Source organism: Cyrtonyx montezumae, unplaced genomic scaffold, assembly GCF_038088225.1.
Source record: "Cyrtonyx montezumae isolate F1298 unplaced genomic scaffold, pur_monq_1.0 scaffold_0, whole genome shotgun sequence".
NCBI classification, from domain to species: domain Eukaryota; kingdom Metazoa; phylum Chordata; class Aves; order Galliformes; family Odontophoridae; genus Cyrtonyx; species Cyrtonyx montezumae.
The window spans coordinates 39,540,242-39,560,064 of record NW_027071824.1 but is presented as its reverse complement, the minus strand read 5'-3'; the positions used below and the strand labels follow the sequence as shown (position 1 = coordinate 39,560,064).

Below are 19,823 nucleotides of genomic sequence, written 5' to 3'. Positions count from 1 at the left end.
TGTAGATACGTGTTTTTTTAGATGTGGATCACTGGGCTCATCTGTTGTAGCTCAGCCCACAGCTTCAAGCTACCTGCCTGCAGGTGCCAGCAAAACCTGAACACATCGATAAGTAGAAATAAACATTGGTATAGCGTGGGAGGAGGTGAGGTGCTCCTCAGTTGTTCCCAGAGCAGTGCTAATGAGTACTGGTCTGTAATTTAAAAAGCAAGCTCAATGCTGCAAGCACATAGTCAGCTTCTGTATTTTTGAGTTACTTTGGCTGGTGTACTACAGAATTTTGGTGAAGGCTTAAAATAGAGCCGTTCTACAAGAGAAGGATGTTTTCTGACATTTTATTCTTTCCTGGTTAACCAGAAGTATGTGGATGCTTCCAGTCTAGTTGGGAAACTGGGCTCTTTCAATCACACATTTTATTGCTGTCTTCAATAGAAAACCTTTTCCAAAGAAGCCTGTATGAGATATGCAGGAAATGGGAGTAAATCTGACTCATGACAATGTTGAATGGTGTCAGAATTTTAACCATGTCTTTGGTGATCTCTCATGACTGCATGTACTTTGTGCTATATCTAAATACAAACAAAGAAATTGATCACCACAGAAAAATGACAGCTGTTTTGCTGGGTTTCCTTACATTTAAATGCCACTGTGTCAGACTGAAGATGGTCTTCAGTAGATGATGCAGCAGGACTTCCAGTCACCACCTTTCTTCCGGCCTACAAGTGCCAGGAACAGGTATTTCTGTTTACTGGAACCCCAAAGAGCCCAGACTATCCCTTCCTCGTCCCAGTACAGAATCTAGTGGATAGTCTTTCAAAACTAGCATTGTCTCTGATGACGACAGGCATTTCCCTGACACAGTTTGCTTATACCAAGCCCTGCTTCCCTGAACAGGGTTTCCAGTGGCCATATTGTCATTCACTAGCGAATTGCTGTCAGCCCCTTTCCACAGGTCCTACATCATGCTGAGATACATTCTCCAAATCTGATGTTTAGACTTCAGGTTGTTCTGCCAGCTGGTCCCTGAGCTCTTCAGACACTACAAAGCTCTGTATATGTACACAAGTGCAAGAATCAGCACTGTGTTCTGCCAGTGCACCAACTCTCAAGCCCTTTCTCATTTTCCTGACTTTATACAGCTGTCTTTGAATATTAAATCCCTGCTAGCGGCAGTGCTGCAGAACAATCAGAGCTCACTGCAGTAGCAATGATCCCATGGAGGAAGCCATAGCTGTGGTGGCCTAAGGATATGAATCAACAGCTCCAACCAGATGCAGCAGCTCTGCCACTACAAGAGGAGCTCTTCCACCCATCCCTGCTTCCTTCCTTCTGTTCCTGCTCTCAGACGCATGCACTGCAGCTTTACTCTGCAGGCATCTGAAAACCTCAGTGTAGAACAACTGCAGTTCAGCTGCTCAAAATGAGGTGCTGTGAAGAAGTTGCAGGGAAATCTGCTCTCAGGTTCTGCTCTTCAAGCCACAACAGTACTTAACATCATTCTCAGGGGAGCAGAGTGTTGGGGGAAAAGCTAGGCTGTGAATAGAAAAAAAATGTGCAAGAAATTACAGAGCCTGTGAAAACATGAGTGTAGCATTACAGCTGCTCCAGAACACACAGCGATCACCAGAGGCTTTTGGTCTCTGTTCCAGGGACTGCAGTGCAAACAGAAGACAGCCAGCCCCTCGGATAGGGTGGGACTCAGAAACAGCTTGCCCCTAGGATGACAGGGATGAAAATGGAAGCAGCCCCAAGCCGGATCTCCCAAACAAGAAAAGAAACCAATTTGCTGAGTGATATTTCCATGAGTTGGTAGTGCTTGCTCCTGGAGTTGCCGCACCAGTTTCCTTCATTTGATTGAAGCATTTCTCTGTCTTAACAAAGTGCATTCCTCACTTCTATTTCCTCTGTGGCAGAAAAAAACTTCTGTTATAAGGAAACTTAGCACTCTTTAAAATTGGTAAAGTGTTTAGGTTTTTGCTTCACGAGGACTTCAGTTATGCAAATACCACATGTAATTACTAATTATTACTGAGTTAGTTACACAGGTATGGTGCTGCAAGTGACTGTAGGACAGGAATATGGGTGTCATTTGTGAGAGAAAAACTGCATCTGGAAAATCAAAGACTGGAGAAATTATCAGCTGAAAGTCAGACTTAACATATGGAGATATTATAAGTGCTGAGCAAAGTCTTTTCTTGTCTCTAGCTTTAATGAGAACAGTTTGTGTTGAAAGCGTTCATAAATTCCATAGGAGATTTTTATTTATCTAATACACTGACCACATTTATGTCTTCTCTAATTGTGTTACATGTGCTCTCCTTTGAAGAAATTGCACAGTTTACATTTTGATTCATTAACTACATATCATAACAACAACAAAAAACAACTAAAAGAGTTTTGGTCAAATAAGACTTGGAAAGGTATTATTTTAGTGAGGCTGATAATATTCTCAGTTGAATGCTTCAAGGCTTGGAACAAACTCTACATCTGGATCCTCAGTTCCCCCCCAGTGTGCAGACTGTCCTGTTCACTGCAGCAGAACTTGGCTTTTCCATTGGTATTGCCTTCCCACAATCAGTCATTGCATATACAGCGAAGTATTTGTGTTCATAGGATCGTTATAGTTGGAAAGGACCACTAAGATCACCAAGACCAACCGTCAGTCCATCCCCACCATACCCACTATGTCCCTCAGTGCCACATCTATGCATTTCTTGAGCACCTCCAGGGATGGTGACTCCACCACCTCCCTGGGCAGCCCGTTCCAATGCCTCACTGCTCTTTCTGAAATAAAATTCTTCCCTTTCCTCTCCTAGTTTTGACTGTGTATGTAATACTTTCTAAAAAATATGCAGCCTTGCTTTGTTTTAGTTCAAGAACACAGATCAATGTATGCCAGTGAGCCTCAAATGATTTTTGATGCTCTGCAGAAGCCTCATAACCAAAACATCAGCTTTGGTCACTGAAAAAATGCAGTGTGCTAAACTTCCTATCAGCCAGTGTAGATTTTCCAAGTCTCTTCCTTGCAAATGAGCACAGTTTGCTGCTGTGATCTGCACCATGGATGAAGCAATCACTAGTGAAATTGCTGCATGCAGCAACCAGCAGCACATGCCCCCTGCTAAACTCAGCCCTCCATTTTCAAAGGTTCTGGGTATCTCTTGAGACTATTAGGTTAAATATATATATTTTTTTTTCACAAATATAGTTAGTATATTATCCATGTTTTTGATATTTACAGTAAGTTTTCTTTGTTAATTGTTAGAAAAAATAAATCATTTGGCTTTGAGCTGACTTCTAAGAATATTCATTTGGGAAGCAACTAGCACGACCATGAGATGATCTCTAGATGCCTTGTGTATGTTCTCCTGCATCTCATCCCCTACCTGATGGCTGGTTGGGATGAGGTTCAGTGTGTTGTGCCATAAAGCTCAGTGTTCCTGCTTGTATTATAGAATCACCAAGGTTCACAGAGACCTCTAAGATCATCCAGTCCAACTGTCCACATATCCCCAGTTGGTCTCTGAGGCTGGCCTGCTGCCAATAAATAAAGCCTATTGAAACATTTTAAAGTTCCAAAGTAATCATTTGGAAGAATGACAGTAAGGGAAAAACCATTTTACAGCTATCCAGCAAAGTCTACTCTAGCTGGAGTAGCAGTCGAGGAGCTATACACCTCCAAACACCTTTGCTGGCAACTATATGGCTGTTGTAGCTCTGCCTTATAACAGGTATAAAGGATCTGAATTACAGATGCTGCGGAAACATTATGATTAAAATTTCCAACTTGTACAAAGAACAGCTTATGTTAAATTAAAAATAAGCGGAAGGTGGGAGCATTAGGAAAAGAGAATGAAATTAGGGTTTTTAGAACATACTGTCTGAATTTTCCCAAAAGTTTGTGGGCATCAAATATGTGATTATGCAGTCAGTGTAATAACTGCAGCTGTGTTTCTTTCATTGCTTGTATCAGACAAACCATAAAGCCAAGCTCATAAATCAGTGCAAAAACGTGGCACAGTCTGCAAGATTCACTGAGACCTTCTTTCTGTTCCAGGCATTTTCAAATTTGGCAGAGTCCAAATTCCTTGGAGGACTATGAATATGCAATCTTCTAGGCATTGCTGGCAACGTCAATTTTAGTTAGCTCAAAAAAAAAAAAAAAAAATCAACATATAAACACTTTGCTTAATAACACTGGAAACAGATTTAAATGCAATGAAATGTACCTTAAAAAGTTCTGTTCAGCTTTCCTTAAAAACAGAGTGAAAGAAAGTGTTAAAGAATTTCAGCCCAAGAAGTAACTTGTTCAGAAGGAAAGAAAAAAGCTGATTGCTTTTGAGACTCCATCCAGGAGATTCCCTTATGGTCTCTTTCAGAAATGTTTGCAAACTTAATCTTTGGTTGTATATGCAGAGAAAAAATCTAAACACACTTTCACGATGATGCTACTTTCTGGTTCTTCAGTGTGTTCACTTTTCTATGCTTTACATTTAATGGCAATTATATGTACAGTTTGGATCACTAGTTATTGTGACCCACAATTAAAACCTGTAAACGTCTAGAGAGAGTTATTTTATTCAGAAGACTGTAACTTATAAGTCAGCTGCATTCCTATATAGATGTTTTTAAGGCACTTTATAAGGACTTCTCATTTAAACCTATGACTCTACTAAGATAAATTCATGAAAATCTTAAAACATTAGTTTAATAACTCCCTTACCATACTGTAATTAACTATTGGCCTATAAACCTTAATGGAATAGTGCTGCTCTCGAGTCCATTGTATTCCATCATGCATTTGCTCTTCGTCACTTTGTGACACAGACTGCCTTTGTTATACAGGAATACAGCACACACATCACAGGTGATCTATTTGGACCTGAGACCTCTTGCTCCTATTTCTATGTGGTATTTGCAATGCAAAGGACAATGCTTTAAATCTTTAACTTCTTCTTTCCCAATTGCAGTTATTGAGCAAAATCACATTAAAAACTCTTCTATACTCTGTAGCATATGCACTGCTTAGAAACAGTTTTCTATACAAATACTTCTGTGTATGTGTATTCTCTTGAGGATGAGATGTTTATTTTTAGTTCTGCATTTGTGTATGTCTAAGAAAACAGAGTCTAAAATTACAAACACGACTTCCAGTGTCTGTCTGGGGGAAGATTTCACATGGTTAGCAGAGTTTCTCAGCAATATGTCTTCTAGCCTGGAAAAAAAATAGTCATTCAATGCTTTTAAGACATGGTGGATGTATTTATCCTGAGCCAGCAAGCTATAGAAGGAGAAGAGGGCTTATTTTAACAAGCAACTCAAAGAAGTGACTTGGAGCCAACTACACCTCTGACCAGGAGATTTTGCAGACTGTGAACAACTCAATTGTCCTACTTTGATCTTAAGATAACAGTCTGAGTAAGGAAGTGAAATTTCACGCTCTTAGCACATTCAATGAAAGAAGTCTACTTTCTTGCCTTCACGGTTCTTTGCAGGCAAAATCTTCACAAATCTTCTCAGTTAGGAATTCGATTTTCTTGAGTTGAATCAAAGTTTCTGAGTCAGGCCTATCATTTTTCCTGTGGAGTTTACCATGAAAAAAAAAAAAAACCAACAACAACAACAAAAAAAAAACCATGGCTCCAGAAAAAAAAAAAATGATACCTTTGCCTGTTTTTCTTTTACACCACAGAATCTGTCAACAAATTAGCCTACAAATTTTTTTTCTGTAGCCTACTAAGTCGTCCTTGCTTCCTTGCCCACAGCGTTTGCCCTTGGTGCCCACAGAACAAAAATTGCTTGTTGCTGTCCTTAAACTTTGGATGCTGGATCACACACATCCAGATTGTCTAATTGTTTCCTTTCGTTTTTCTCTTTTGTCTTGTAGCCATCTGTTTCACAATCTTTGTGACAAGAACAGCCTTTGTGTGCTTCCTGAGTTTGTACACTTTGGTACCATTGGGATTATTGGCTATGACTGAAGATTCAAAGGTGTGGTCAGATGACTATGTCTATAATCCTTCACTTGTACACACTAAAGCTGAGGCTGAAGTTGCTTTGAAAAGTTAAACTTTATTTGCAGGACCTTGCCCAGCATCCCTGAGTTATGCTTTACTAGCAGTATTACTCAGCAGCATACAGAAGTGTTCTGGCAATGCTGGCTCTGTTCATAGAGGGATTATGGATGGTAGTCTATCCTACTATCAGTCAGTGTAAACAATGGAAAAGAAAATAAAACATCTTTTGTAGGCACTTAGCCAAGCTCTTAAAACAATGGAGCAAATATTTTATTTCAACTGCTACCTTGACTGGTTTCTTTTTTCTGCAGTGCCTTGCTCCATTATAATCACCGTGATAAATTACTGAACAGTTCAAAAAGCAGACTACAGAAAACAAAAGATTGCGATATGAGCGGCATGGCATGTCCCATCTTGCTGTACTGAATTAATCATAAACAACAATCAATATTTAAACAATATTTCAATATTTAAAGGGGAAAAGAGCAGGTGCCTGGGAAGGACAGATGTTATGAATTTAAGGTTAAATAAAATGCAACAATTCCTATCACGTGTCATTTCTATTATATATCAGAAAGCACATCCCGCATTAAGTCCCTTGTTGTATACAAGAAAAACCTTCTTTCCAAATTTTCTGATCTGTTCTTGTTTCCAGAATTTACTTCCTATTTTGGTTTATAAGAGCTCAGTTTTTCCGACCTTGATGGGATATTGTAGATTCCATGCTTTTGATCTTGCAGTGATTGTGAGCATTGTTACACTTAAAGTTAGTGGTGAAATCGCAGAACTAATTCATCAGGTTGCCCAAGAAGAAAGGACTTGCCCAGGTTTATTTTGATTTATTTTAGAAGCATATATGAAATACATCCTCATCTAATATTTAAATTACAAGCATTTCCAAGCTTTCTTTTTCTCAAGTCTATCAACGAGCCATTTGATTCCTGTGTGAAAGTCTATTTATGATTGAATTAGTACGTGTGGAAACAGTTTGGTAGATGGAATCAGTTCAAAGAATCACTCAGGTTGGAAAGGACCTTAAAGATCAAGTCCAAACACAACCTAACCATACTTCCCTAACTCTAACAACCCTCTGCTACATCATGTCCCCAACAACCACATCCAAACAGATTTTAAACACATTCAGGGATGGTGACTCCTTCAGGAGCCTATTCCAGTGCTTAACTACCCTTTCTGAAAAGAAGTTTTTCCTGATATCCAACCTAAACTTACCCTAGCACAACTTAAGGCCATTTCTGCTCAGCCTGTCACCTGCCACCAGTGAGAAGAGAAGGCTGTGATGTTAGAACCAATGAGAGACTCTCTCCTTTCCAGCTGGAGTATTAGTGAACATTAATACTGAAGCAACTAATTTACAGTCCCAAATTGCTTTTGATTCAGAGGATCTTAATGCATGCTACAAATATTTAAACCAAATACCTAGAGAAAAGCAAATGTGGTCATACAATGGCTTCTATACAGGTTGAACAAAAGGAGATGTATAAAATCAGCATGTTTTTACATAACTAAAGATTAGATTGTGATATATGTCTAGAAGGTGATCAGATCAACCATATCTAGGGAAAACATCTTCGCTAGAACTATAGTGCAGTACTGGAACAAGTGGTGGAATCTCCATTATTGAAGGGTTCAAGACAAATCCGTAACAGATTTGATGTGTCAATAGCTCTGGTCTGAGAAAGAGGCTGTGCTACAGAGCATGCGTGCAACTTCTATCCTTGGAGGATTTCAAGATAGCTGGGTAAAATCCTGGGCAACCCAGTTTGAACTCAGAGCCCCTATTTAACTTGGAGATCTACTGAGATCCTTTTCCTATCCTATGATGCTGTGACCTCAAGAGTTACTTCCCAGCAGCCATTTCCACAATTCTGTGAATACTGAATTCAGACTAAGCAGGGAACATATTAGTAACATTTTCTTTCCAATATGATTTCCCAGGCTTATAAGAGAAGGAAAGTGAGTGGCTTCTCCTCAACAAAGCTATATTATATTGCCACCTACCTGCATCATCAGCTAGCATCCAACTGTTAGATCCTCTGCATAGACCTCTTGCATTTGAGGTAACAAAGGAACTGATCTGATATTTACACTAGCACCACTATTGGGAAACTGATGAACAGAACTGAGATGCTACCAGTGAATTTCAGGACTTCGGAGCCCACAACAAAATTTCAGGCTTTATTTATTTATTTATTTTAAATTTCCTGAGATATTTTAACAAGTGCAATCTGGAAAGAATGTTAGCAGTCCCTTTTTCACGCCTTCAGTCCCTCACTCCTGCTCCAAAGATTCCAGCACTAAAATCAGTAGCACCAAACAGAAGATTTGTCACCTTCTCCTTTCATTTTTATCTGTTTAAAACATAGAATGGAATGTCAATTGTCGCTGCTTCTCTTTGTGAACGACAGAGGCAAAAATAATTCACTAGCAATCCTGTTTTTGTTACACTTAGGACCACTTCTGGTTATTTTTAGTGATAAATAATAACCTCTTTAAATTCAAGGAGGAAGACCCACTGTTTGAGTTATTGGGTAGACAGTTGTTCCTATTCAATCTATACAGGTGTCTTGGGAAAGAAAGCTGAGATTTCCAGAGGCTCAGAGAACTCTTTAGAAAAAAATGTTGAGATGCAGAAGATCTTGGGAGACAAGGCCTGGAGAGTAGGAGGGAAAGTTTCCATGAGTAAAAATAACAGAGGACAACTTCTGGTGTTCAGAAAGGAGGATAGAATTCCTTTGCTCAGGATACATAGCTGGGAAAACTTAGGAGTCTTCTGAGGCGGACAGGTTAAAGCACAAGATCAATGGAACTGGAATGTGAACATCTGAGAACGTTTACTCAAAAACCACTGTGTGTGCATCCTTGGAACCAAATGTTATGAATCCTTTTTTCCTAACAATCTAGGGGTTACATAAAGTAAACTGCCAGAATAACTTGGAATAGTGTTATGAGGTTGCCACATGCCACTGCTGGAACTGTCTCCTGAACGATCAAGTTTAGGATAAGTAAAGACTATCTCCTCTATGCCTTTCAGTATAAATCCAATACTGAGTAGAAAGATTAAGTTTAATGACCAAACCCATATCTATAAAAGATAACAAGAATTCCCTAATCAAATATTGGTATTTGTTTGCAATTTGAAAAGGCAATATTATCTACTGATTCAGAGAAGAGCAGTGTAGGCTGGTGTCAGAGAGCAGTGAGCTACATCTGCTCCCTGTAAGGGCAGGTGCCCTCATTGCCCTCAGCAATGGGGCACCACACCACTGGGTCTGAGCATGGTGAGCAGCACCAGGTGCCTGTAACAGAACCTGACAGCCCCAGGCACAGCAAACTCTGAAACAGGGAGTCCAGCCAGGAGCAGCAGAAGGCAGGGCTGGAGACAACATCATTGGTGACATTCATTAAAGCTGTCAGCATGAGTAGAAGCAACCTTCTTTCCCAGGGAGTTCCTAAATCCTAGAGAGATCACCTCCATCTCTGAGGGACTCCCTTCAAGCAAGGGGCCAGAGCAGGGCTGGAGAGAACAGAGGATATATTTAGACAAAGAGGAGGGACTGGGGCACAGCTTTAGCAGAGACCTCCAGAAGTGAGGAAGGCTGGAACAAAACTGCCTAAGGAAGACCTGGGAGAATGCTGACACGAAGCTAAAGAGGTTGGCTTACACTAGGACACGGGCAAACTGGAACAAAATGAGTGTAGGGCCTCAGAGGCAAACCTGTCCATAACCTAAAAGATCCCGCTTTCAGAGCGATTCTGTGTGCCCTCCCTTCTCCCCTTGTTACTCCATTGTGGTTACGTGAATCACTGTGCTGCTGACCCAAGGAGGTTGTTTATACAACGTGTACATTCTGGCATTAGAGTTTTGCTGTTTCTAAACAGGTCACATAATTGATGCTTTGGTAACTAAGTATTGATTTTCTTGCCACAAGCTAACATTGGATGCACACATAATAGGGGCGGATTTGTTACGCTACTCGTTCCCTTATGTAACAGTACTGACTTCAGAGGGACTACTCATGCTTGAGATGCAGGAACTGATAAGTAATAATACAGATATCTAAATATTTATCTGCTCTAGTAACCATTCATTTAAATAGCCAAATCATGGTGTGAAGAGAGAGAGAATACAGACACACACGCTGACACTTTTTCAGTGACATTTCTTCAGGCTGTATCATCATTCTGCAAAGCACCAAGTGCCAAACCCACCCATGTTATTTCAAGCATTAATTCATTTTCTTTACGTATCATTTCAACTTTACTGCCTTTTCTGTACACTCATAAATACAAACACACTTTGTTATGCTGCTCATTGTAAAAAAAAGAAGTACTTCACTTCACATGAAGAGGTTACATCCCATGGCATTGTTTTTGTGGGGTTTTTTTTTTGTTTTTGTTTTGGAAGGTGGCACCACGTCATGCTTCTGAGAATATAAGGTACCACCCTGTGAAATACATCTACGATGAATTACATAAGGCAGAGAACAACATGCTTTCATCACTCTGTTGGAAGCCTCTAGAACATACTACCTCATGTTCACTGAGCGGGGCTTTCAAAAAGGAGAATATGATTTTATTTGCACGTATATCTCAAAACAAAATACAGTCTTTTTTTCCTTGATGTTCCTTTTCAAAGCATCTTACAAGGTAGGCCTCTGGTTTACAGAGAGATACACATGTAAATAAATTCAGATTCAATTAACGTGCTCTTTTTTATTATTATTATTTGCTACTTTAACGTGAAAATTGTTCTTATTAATACATTCCCCCCTTGCATCACTTTGGCCAGTTAAGTGATACAAGGATGAATGTTTGAATAGGAACAATACACATATACAAACACTACCACTGCAATGCTTGCTGGTGTTGCCAGGGAAACAAACAAACAAACAAACAAAAGATAACAAAACCAACATTGTAATGGAAGAGGGGGGAAAAAAGGCATCTTCCAAACTGTATATTGTTACTACAATACAAAACTATGCAAAAGCTCAGCTGAGTGGAGATAATCCAAAACACACTTTTCCCCCTGCTCCTGGTTAATGTAGGGTATCTTCATTTGATTCCAGGTAACAGCACTATATGCAATCAGATTTTTAGCAACAAATCAAAACCACACTACCTTTGATTCTTTGCTCTGAAACTATCTTTTATCAGAAATTAATTATTCACTATAAAATTACTTTCACTATGAGAACACAGAATAAAGTCTGATGCCTTCCCAATTGTGTGCCCCTGTAGGATTCAATAAACCAGATGTAGAAGTGGAGAGCAGACATTTTAGTAACAGTTCTAGCATAATGCACCTGTGCAGCGATAACAAATGTACTTGAAGCAATACATTACCTGCATACTAAGGTTTGTAGGTCATTCCTGGGGCATCTGAGGGAAATCATACACTGTACACACTCTGTTTTTAAGAAGAGCTACGTAAGTACTTGGTCCCTCATCCTGAGAGATTATATTGCAGTAGGTGTGACAGTGGAACCCAGTTGATTTCTGAATATAAAAGTTATTCTTGAAAATGCTTACATTTGAGATAGAAAAAACCCTTTTATTTAATAAAGTCCAGAACACATTCTATTTCAGCTGCTTTGGAAGAAATAAAGAGTACCTAGTCATCTTGCAATGTTACAGTCAAGCTTCTCTGCCTCATCATGTACACACAGAACACCATTAATTACGGGGAAAAAAAACCCTCTCTACACATACTGCAAAGCTGAAGGACAGTACACTAACTGGCTTACACACCATGTGAGAAATGAGATAATGAGATGAAGGAACACAAACTCTTCAGAGGTAACTTCAGAGAAACAGTATTTCTTACACAGATCTCCCAAATACCTACAAAAACATATGGGTGAATGAGGATTCCACTTGGGCAGAGAGTTGATGACTGGATTGCAGCCTATGTGAATCTTGCCAGCTCTTATATTCCTGCTATGCATGCCAAGCCAGATATCAGAAGCCTTTTGTGTTGAGGAATACAAAAAGATACTAAATGTTGCTGCTTTCCGACCTTTCCCTCAAGTCTTGCACTACTACATTTTTATTTAATGTATCTCTAGTGTTATATACCTTCTTTCTTTTCGTGTGTGCTGCTTTTTTCCTGTGAGACACATAGCTTTCACGTAAACTCCCCTAGACAACATTTCCATTAGTAAACTTCCAGTTTATCAGCGACAATCTCTGATTCAGATCTCTTGCAACAAAACTGTCCTAAGAATATCAGAACTGATTCAGCACCTCAGACCCAAACTGTATGCAGCTACCTAGGAATTACTTCCACTGCAGATTTGTCTCCAGAGGACCTTTGGTCCATGTCCTTCATCTGACAGTCACTGCAAATGCAATCTCCCTTTGGCAGTGCCATTTCTCAGGCTCAAAGTGGCCACTGCATCTCACAACTGCAACGTTCAGTGGAAGTCTTGCTGAGACTCTGTTACAGCTACTGGTGCCTTGAGACTAATTCAAGATCCAGAAGAAGGTTCAGTATCAGTTTACAACCGAGAAATTGTTTTTTTGATATTAAAGAAAGTTGAGACAGAGATGCATCTTATCTACACACCTGTCAAGTTGCCCAACAGATTTATATGGAGGCATATCACACAAACACCAGCCAAGACACTGGGCAATGCTTCCACTCCGAGTGCTGGGGATTTTGTTACCCTTCAGAGATGCTGAGTAAACAATGCCAGAGAGTTTTTGACAGAAAACACAGTTACAAACACATGTTTTAGGGAGGAACCAAGATCTCAACGCAAATAAATGAAATTCATTGACAAGTAACTTATGATGAGTTCTTGAGTTCATTTCTCCAGAAAAAAAAAAAAAAAGCACTCACGTCAGCAAAGCCATTCATGTCCCCGGTGACACAAGCAATGCTTGGAAACACCGCTGGTTTTGAGTCCCCCCAGAATGGAGGCAGCACCACGAAACAGCCCCTGGGGACCTGAGCTCATCAGTCCCGTGGGCAGCAGGCACGCACTGCTAAACGTCACCTGCCCTGACACTTAAGGTCCCGCCAGCCAGCTACATTAAGGTTGGAATTGAGGTCAGAGAAGACAGAAGCGCACGAATTAATGCAGCCGCAGGGTCCCCTCGATTCAGCTTCAAGCAGCAGCTGCCCTGGGAGCACCTATCGAGCTGCATGCCAGGGCCAAGGTCCTTCCCTGTCCATCTGATGTAAAAAACCCAAGGTACGAGCGAGCCCAGCCGCGAGGGCACGGCGAGCGCGGAGTGATGCTGCCCCCTGGAGCACAGGGCCGGCCACTGACAGGAGCCCGGCACCGAAATCACCGAGCGTACAGAGATAGCCCGGCTCCAGGGGTCTGTTTCTGTAGGTGACAACCCCGCAAGCAGATGCTCAGAGCAGGGACAGCCGCTCACCCTCACAACATCCCCGCCCCGCTACCAGCCGCCCCACACGCCTCGCACTACACGCATGCCCAGAGCCCCGCACGCATGCGCAGACGGTAGTTCCCCTTCCCGCAGCGCAGGGGGCGGGGCTCCCGCGGTGCCTCGCGCGGTCACGTGACTTCGCGCCGAGCCCGCCGCTTCCGGGGGCCGCCCGCAGGCAGCGGGGCGGGGCTGCAGCTGGAGCCGGGCGGCCGCTCCGCTCCGAAGGAACGAAAACACCGTTGAGGTGCACTGCGATGCTTCTTGCCTCGTTTCCCTTCTTCCCTTCGGAGGATCAGAAGGCGGTCTGGAGGCAGTGAACCGGAGGAAATGGAAGAAAGGAAAATCAAAAGGAGGAGCCCCAAGTCATCCACCGCCCACCCCGCGCAGGTTGCGAACTCCAAGAAGAGCTCCGTGCCGCTCAGCAAAAGCACCGCCTTCTCCAACCCCGCGCCACAACCGCCGGGGCAGAAACCAAAGCTAAAACGGTGAGCCTCGCGAGCTCCATACAAACGAGCCACGCAGCTGCCCGTGCACGGCCGTGTGGGCTGGCTCAGAGGGAACGGGGAAAACAGAATGAGAAAAGACGCTGCGGTGCGTGCTATAGGACGAGGGGAAATGGCTGATGCTGTGTGTATTTCCACTTGAGCATGTTAAGTTTCTTGCACGTTAGAAGTGAAGAAACAAAGCTGAGAAACTTAACAGCAAAATTTAGTTACCGTTAAGTCAGGAATTCTTTATTAGCGGTGCCAGGAAGCACTGGGGATATTTCCACCATAACCACTTCAAAAGTTGTCCATTATACTTCCACAGATCATACGGTTCATCAATTACCTGCAAGATAATTAACGTATGCCTATCTCAGGCAGCAATTTGTGATGTTTCCACACTTCTATTCCATGGTCTCTTCTACCATCTAGCACCCTTTTGGCACCACGACAGTCCAGCTGATGCCCTTTTACTTCATCCAGTGGTCCTCCTCACTTGTTCTCTAGATGAACTTTCTTCATTGATGCATGCTCAGTATATAACAATTTTGGTACCTATAAATTACTTATGTTTGCTCACTGAGGCATTATTTCTGAGCATCTGCTTGTCCTTGGACAGAGGAGTTCAGCAATCTGTCTGTTAATGATATATACTGGAGTGTTGGAAAATAAGGATAGAGGGAATTATCTTGTGATCTACCTGTTGCATCCCAACCTACTCCCAGAGTGAGACAATTCGGCTTCTTTTGATATTTGATAAGCCTAGTCACATCTTTTCATCATCATGTTTCTATCGTTGAAGGTCTCATGTTAAAACAGAACAGCCTTACAAGATGATTTCCAGAGTAGAGTATAATGCTACTTCCATGACTATTCACAGCATCTAAAAGCTATTACAGCTTTTGCAAGCAAGATCTAATCACACAGTGGGACAGTTCAACAGCTATATTTCTGAAAATATGCCTGAATATATTCTGAAAATGTGTATTTCTTTAAATCACTCTTCTGGAACATGCTAAATGTGGTAATGTAGTCGCAGTATGGGCTGGAGAGGAGCTTGCCCCAGATTTGCAAGTAGCATTTGAATTCTGGAAGAAGATGTCAGTGCTCATGTTGTCAGTGAAAACAGTACTACTCACACACATTTCTCAAACTTTCCAAGTAGGAATGGTAATTGACAGAATAATGTGAGGATGGATTGTTGCTACAGTAGTGGTGTAGGAGTACTTCATCTGCAAAAGCATAATGAAATACTTTTCCTGGGAGTGGTACTATATTCTATTAAAATTAAGATGCATACAAACATTTCTTTGACTCAAACTGAAGTAGAAATATCGAAAGATAAACCTGAGTTGAGGCCTGTTGCCCAGAGATGAACCAGCACTGGTAACAGTTGGACCACCACTTAGTTCAGCGTATAGGCAGTGCCTGTATGACCCTTACAGACATAGAAGCTGTTATTCTCAAAACATGGGAAGGAACGGGTTTACTATGCTGCAAACCCTTTCTCTTCGTTAATTAGAGAGAGAAGGGCTGTGTACTCACAGGGATGAGCAAAAACAGCCTCCTACCCAAATTGCATTAGCATAGGAGTCGGTCTGTCTCTGAGTCAGAGACAACGTGCCACTTCCCACTGGTAAATCCATTTAGTTTCCATATTCATTGCATGTTCACTAGTGTTTATACTGCAGTATAATCTTTAAGTTAATAAGAATGCTGTTACGTACGTGTGCCCTGTTGATGTTTTCCACCCTTAATAGGAAAACAGACTGCTGGAATCCTTATTTTGCGGTATTAAGCTATCAAGGTAGTGATTTTTCTTTACTCAAGACAAACTTGTGATGGGAATAATTGAGATATGTATTTCCCATTTCATTTCGCAGCCCAGTTCTCAAATTAACCTACATTTCACATTCTCAAAGGAAGCAAAAGCAGAAAGTAATATTATTGTTTAACCATTTCTTCAGAGTAATAAAGGAGAAAGCCAAACCTCCAGGAGGCGAAGCAAAAGGGGCACAGGCAGCACCAATCCAGCATTCTTTCCTCACAGATGTGTCAGATGTCCAGGAAATGGAAAGGGGACTTCTCAGCCTCCTCAATGACTTCCACTCTGGCAAACTTCAAGCATTTGGTGAGTGTGTGAATTGTCTACATACAATGGTTGCCTTTATGTGATGGTAACATTTGCAAATAAATGTGCTATATGGACAGCCTGACAGTTGAACTTCAAAACCAATTATGTTAGTATAAATATAGTAAGATATACATTATTTAACACCTGACTTTGTAGTGTATCAGTGCTTTATGGCCTCTTGGAGGGGATCTGATCCACATCTATAAACATCTAAAGAGTGGGAGGCAAAGGGACGAGGCCAGACTCTTCTCAGCAGTGTGTGGTGATAGGACAAGGGGAAATGGCCACAAACTAAGGCACAGGAAGCGTGTGTGGGAACTTCTTCACAGTGGGATTTCAGTAGTCAAAAAGGAAGAAAACATCCAGAAAGCAAATAAACTTATAAGTTTGAACACCAGATTTACCTTCTCCGATGTAAAAAGCTGTCTTCACAGTTCCGTTTGTTCTTTCAGGTTTCCTTCTCTAATGCCGTCATTTGTCCTCCTAGGAAACGAATGTTCCATAGAGCAGATGGAGCACGTGCGGAGCATGCAGGAGAAACTCGCCCGCCTCAATCTGGAGCTCTATGGGGAGCTGGAAGAACTCCCTGAAGATAAAAGAAAACTAGCGAGTGACTCCAATTTGGACAGGCTGCTATCAGATGTAAGTACAGGGAAAGCAGGAGACACAGAACTTGGTCCACAACCCTAGGATCAGGAATAAAACAGTCCTGGAGGGACAGTGATTCTGTGCACAGACCGTAGCCTAAGAAATTTACAGCTGAGGAAAACACAGTTTTGTAATAAGTCAAGACATAAGCCTTACCTGCTTCATTTGCATTCTGAGAAAATAAGCTGTGTTGTTTCCTTCTTGTAGACTACTGCTTGATGTAGTGAGTGGAGCATTCTGGTTCTGCTGTCTAATTGAGGTTTTTTCTGCTTATGGGTCAGAGGATGATGATCATTTTCCTGTGGCCCTTCCTCCTACATCTGTGGAAGGCCACACAAGGAAATTAGATCTATAAATTCGATGCTTTCAGTTTCTCCTTTCTCTCATCTGTTTAATTGCTAACATGCAATTCTCAATAACAACTAAATTAACAATTTCAACAATGAAATCTTAAAAATCTCTTGAGGTAAGCAGATTTAAATTTCATTTTGGGACTTAGTTCTGTTCTTATAGAATTCAGTGCAGGTCTGTTTTGTAAACCATTTCAGCCCAAACCATTGATGCTTTAATATATTTCTTTCATTACCTCAGCATAATCGTTGCATTTGACTGAAATGCCATTTCTGATGGTTTTAACATTTATGTTGCAGCTGGAAGAATTGAATTCGTCTATGTATCCTTTTCCTTAAATACTTACTGTGTATTTTAATTATTAACTATAAGTTACAGCCTATTTCTTGAGTAACTGCTGTCTTCCTGGGAGGCAAATCTTTTCAATAATAGTCCTTCTTCAAAATCTGTACTGTAATTTAGCTTGGATTTTAGGTCCCTCCAACACGTAAGTTACTGGATCTTAACACTTAATTACAGGATGTTTTTTGTGTAGTGATTTATTTAACTGAATCCTGTTACCTCAAAACATTATCAGTATTTTTACTGTGAACATTGGGCTAATCTTACTTTTAGTTTCTAGAGTTGAACTACTGTGGCACTGATTACTTAGCTGAGCTCTGGTAACAAATGCATGCTCACTTAGCCCATCAGAAAGACAAACTTGTCTTGACTTGTATTTGACATGGTCCTTTTGATAAGCTAGGGACACATCAAGGTGAGGAGTGTTGCATTTGGTCTAGTTATTTCTGATTTTACAATGCTTTGTACACACTAAATTAGGTGTGACTTGAGATACAGAGAATATACGTATGAGTGCAGTATCTGTGAAAAGCTGTTCAAGGCTACATCTCGTGAACACTGCAAGTGAAATGTGGTACCACACAATAGTAATAGAATTCATCCACCATCCTCCCTTCATCTGCCAGTTAAAGCTGGAGGTAAGTGATGCTTAAATCTCAAGGAGAAAGATTCAAGTAGTGTTTGAAAGCTAGCATAGAACTCAGTGGAACTGAATTACCGTGTACTGGTGCAAGCCTGTTACAGGATGAAGTGTAGCACAGCTTAATGTTGCTATCTTGTTTATATTGTATCTGTACCCGAAAACATTATTCCTTAATGGTGTGCTTCAGCCAAAAACTACACCTAGCAGATGCTCAAGATATTCCAAATAGCACCACAGGCTGAAGAAACAGCTTTCTCAGATTGGGCTCTTGCAAAAACTTTTCTTTTGTTTATTTTTCCATGCCACTGGAATCTAGGATTGGTAGCTTTTAATTATTTATTATTTTACACAATGAAGAATCGAAGTGCAAGTCCAGGTGTTTACGTTTGCACATTCCTCTGAGTACTGCACTAGGTCAGGACTCAGTCCCTAGAGATTTAAGCAGGCTGTTGTGATGGTATGCTTTATATCACTGCCTTATTTAATAGGAAAACGCTGGGGAAACACAGAAGTAAATTCATTCTGCTGTATTGTTCATGTTGGTGCAAATGATGTATGTATAAGCTCATAGCATTTCTCCAGTTTTGTGCAGGTAATGCTGTTGTTGCCTTTCTGATCAGTTCATAGACAATCCGCACACTAGCTTCAGTGTGTTTTGTTGATCAGTGCTGCCACTGAGATTTTATTGTTAATAAAGACATTTTAAAAGTATATACCGTTTTATTTATAGAAGTTATCTATTCAGCTGTGTTAAGAAAGAGTTCTTGCATGGTCTGAATATTTGCAGGGTTTACTTTTTTTCATTGCTGTGAATAATTATTATTAGTTCTGTCACTGAACAGAACTAGCATGTAGGCTAACGGTACATAAAATTTAATGAAGTTCTGTGATGTTCAGAAATTCAATAAGGTTATTGTTCAATAAATCTGTTATATGTAATTTTGCAGTTGTTCCTATGTTTTAAATGATCTGGAAGAAGCTGGTATCCTAATCACAGCCGGGAAGAAAAGAACGCTGTCTTTACATACAGGTCTAGAAAATAGAAATGTCTTTACATAGAAATGTCTTTACATTTCTATCCTCACTCATCAAACTATGCCTTTGGTTTTAGATTTTTTACATTGTTCTTAGATAATATACTGAGATTCTATATCATACGTACTTACAGTATGAGGGCAAAAATCATTTTTCTTCTACTAAAGAGCAAAGCCTCTGTCCATTGTAGACAAGTCATCAGTGAATAGAAGATACCAAGCTGGAGAAGATGCTTCAGCTGCAAGACAGTCGAAAATTCCATTAGCTGCAGCTCCACACGTAGCACCAGCTCTGCACTGTGAAGCTGACAAGAGGAAGACAAGATAAGCACGCTGTGTCTTTGGCTCCAAGTTCAGCTTTAAACACTTGCATTTCCTACCTCATCTAACAAGTAGATCTCAGTGGTTAGCCAGTACAGTCCCATTCAGACACTTCCCTTAAACTACCTCCAGGTCCCAGACTGATACTGGATACATACTTGTGATGTTATGAAGTTCAAAAACAATTCAGAACTAAAATATAACATGCAAAATGAAGCCTAGTTATTCGTCTTCTCCCCTCTTTAACCAGCAGCTTTTCACTGTCAGTGCTACCACCTTGTTTTTGCATACCTCAGAACATCAAGCAAACAATGCAGCATTAGTTTCAGCCTTGTACTTCAAGACACGTTAAGACCCAATGCTAGTCAGGGTGCCAGAAGTCATTACAGCTGCATTTAAACAAGCAAAATTGCATTCCTGCAGTTC

General features: G+C 40.8%; 1 protein-coding gene across 1 annotated transcript; it reads left to right on the top strand.

Annotated features, from left to right (window-relative positions):
• The first annotated feature begins 13,687 nt into the window (after positions 1–13,687).
• Positions 13,688–19,067, top strand: CCDC28A (coiled-coil domain containing 28A). Its single transcript, XM_065733058.1, has 5 exons — positions 13,688–13,924; positions 15,892–16,055; positions 16,546–16,700; positions 17,357–17,379; positions 18,230–19,067. The coding sequence occupies exons 1-5, from the start codon at positions 13,767–13,769 to the stop codon at positions 18,282–18,284; spliced, it is 555 nt and encodes a 184-aa protein (XP_065589130.1). The 5' UTR covers positions 13,688–13,766; the 3' UTR covers positions 18,285–19,067.
• The last annotated feature ends 756 nt before the right edge of the window (positions 19,068–19,823 follow it).

Bases quoted from the DNA above. Each gene is read 5' to 3' on its own strand.
- CCDC28A (XM_065733058.1), top strand. From the start codon at position 13,767: ATGGAAGAAAGGAAAATCAAAAGGAGGAGCCCCAAGTCATCCACCGCC. The intron at 16,056-16,545 runs GTGAGTGTGTGA...TTGTCCTCCTAG, and splicing joins TGGCAAACTTCAAGCATTTG to GAAACGAATGTTCCATAGAG. The intron at 17,380-18,229 runs GTATCCTTTTCC...GGTGTGCTTCAG, and splicing joins GAAGAATTGAATTCGTCTAT to CCAAAAACTACACCTAGCAG.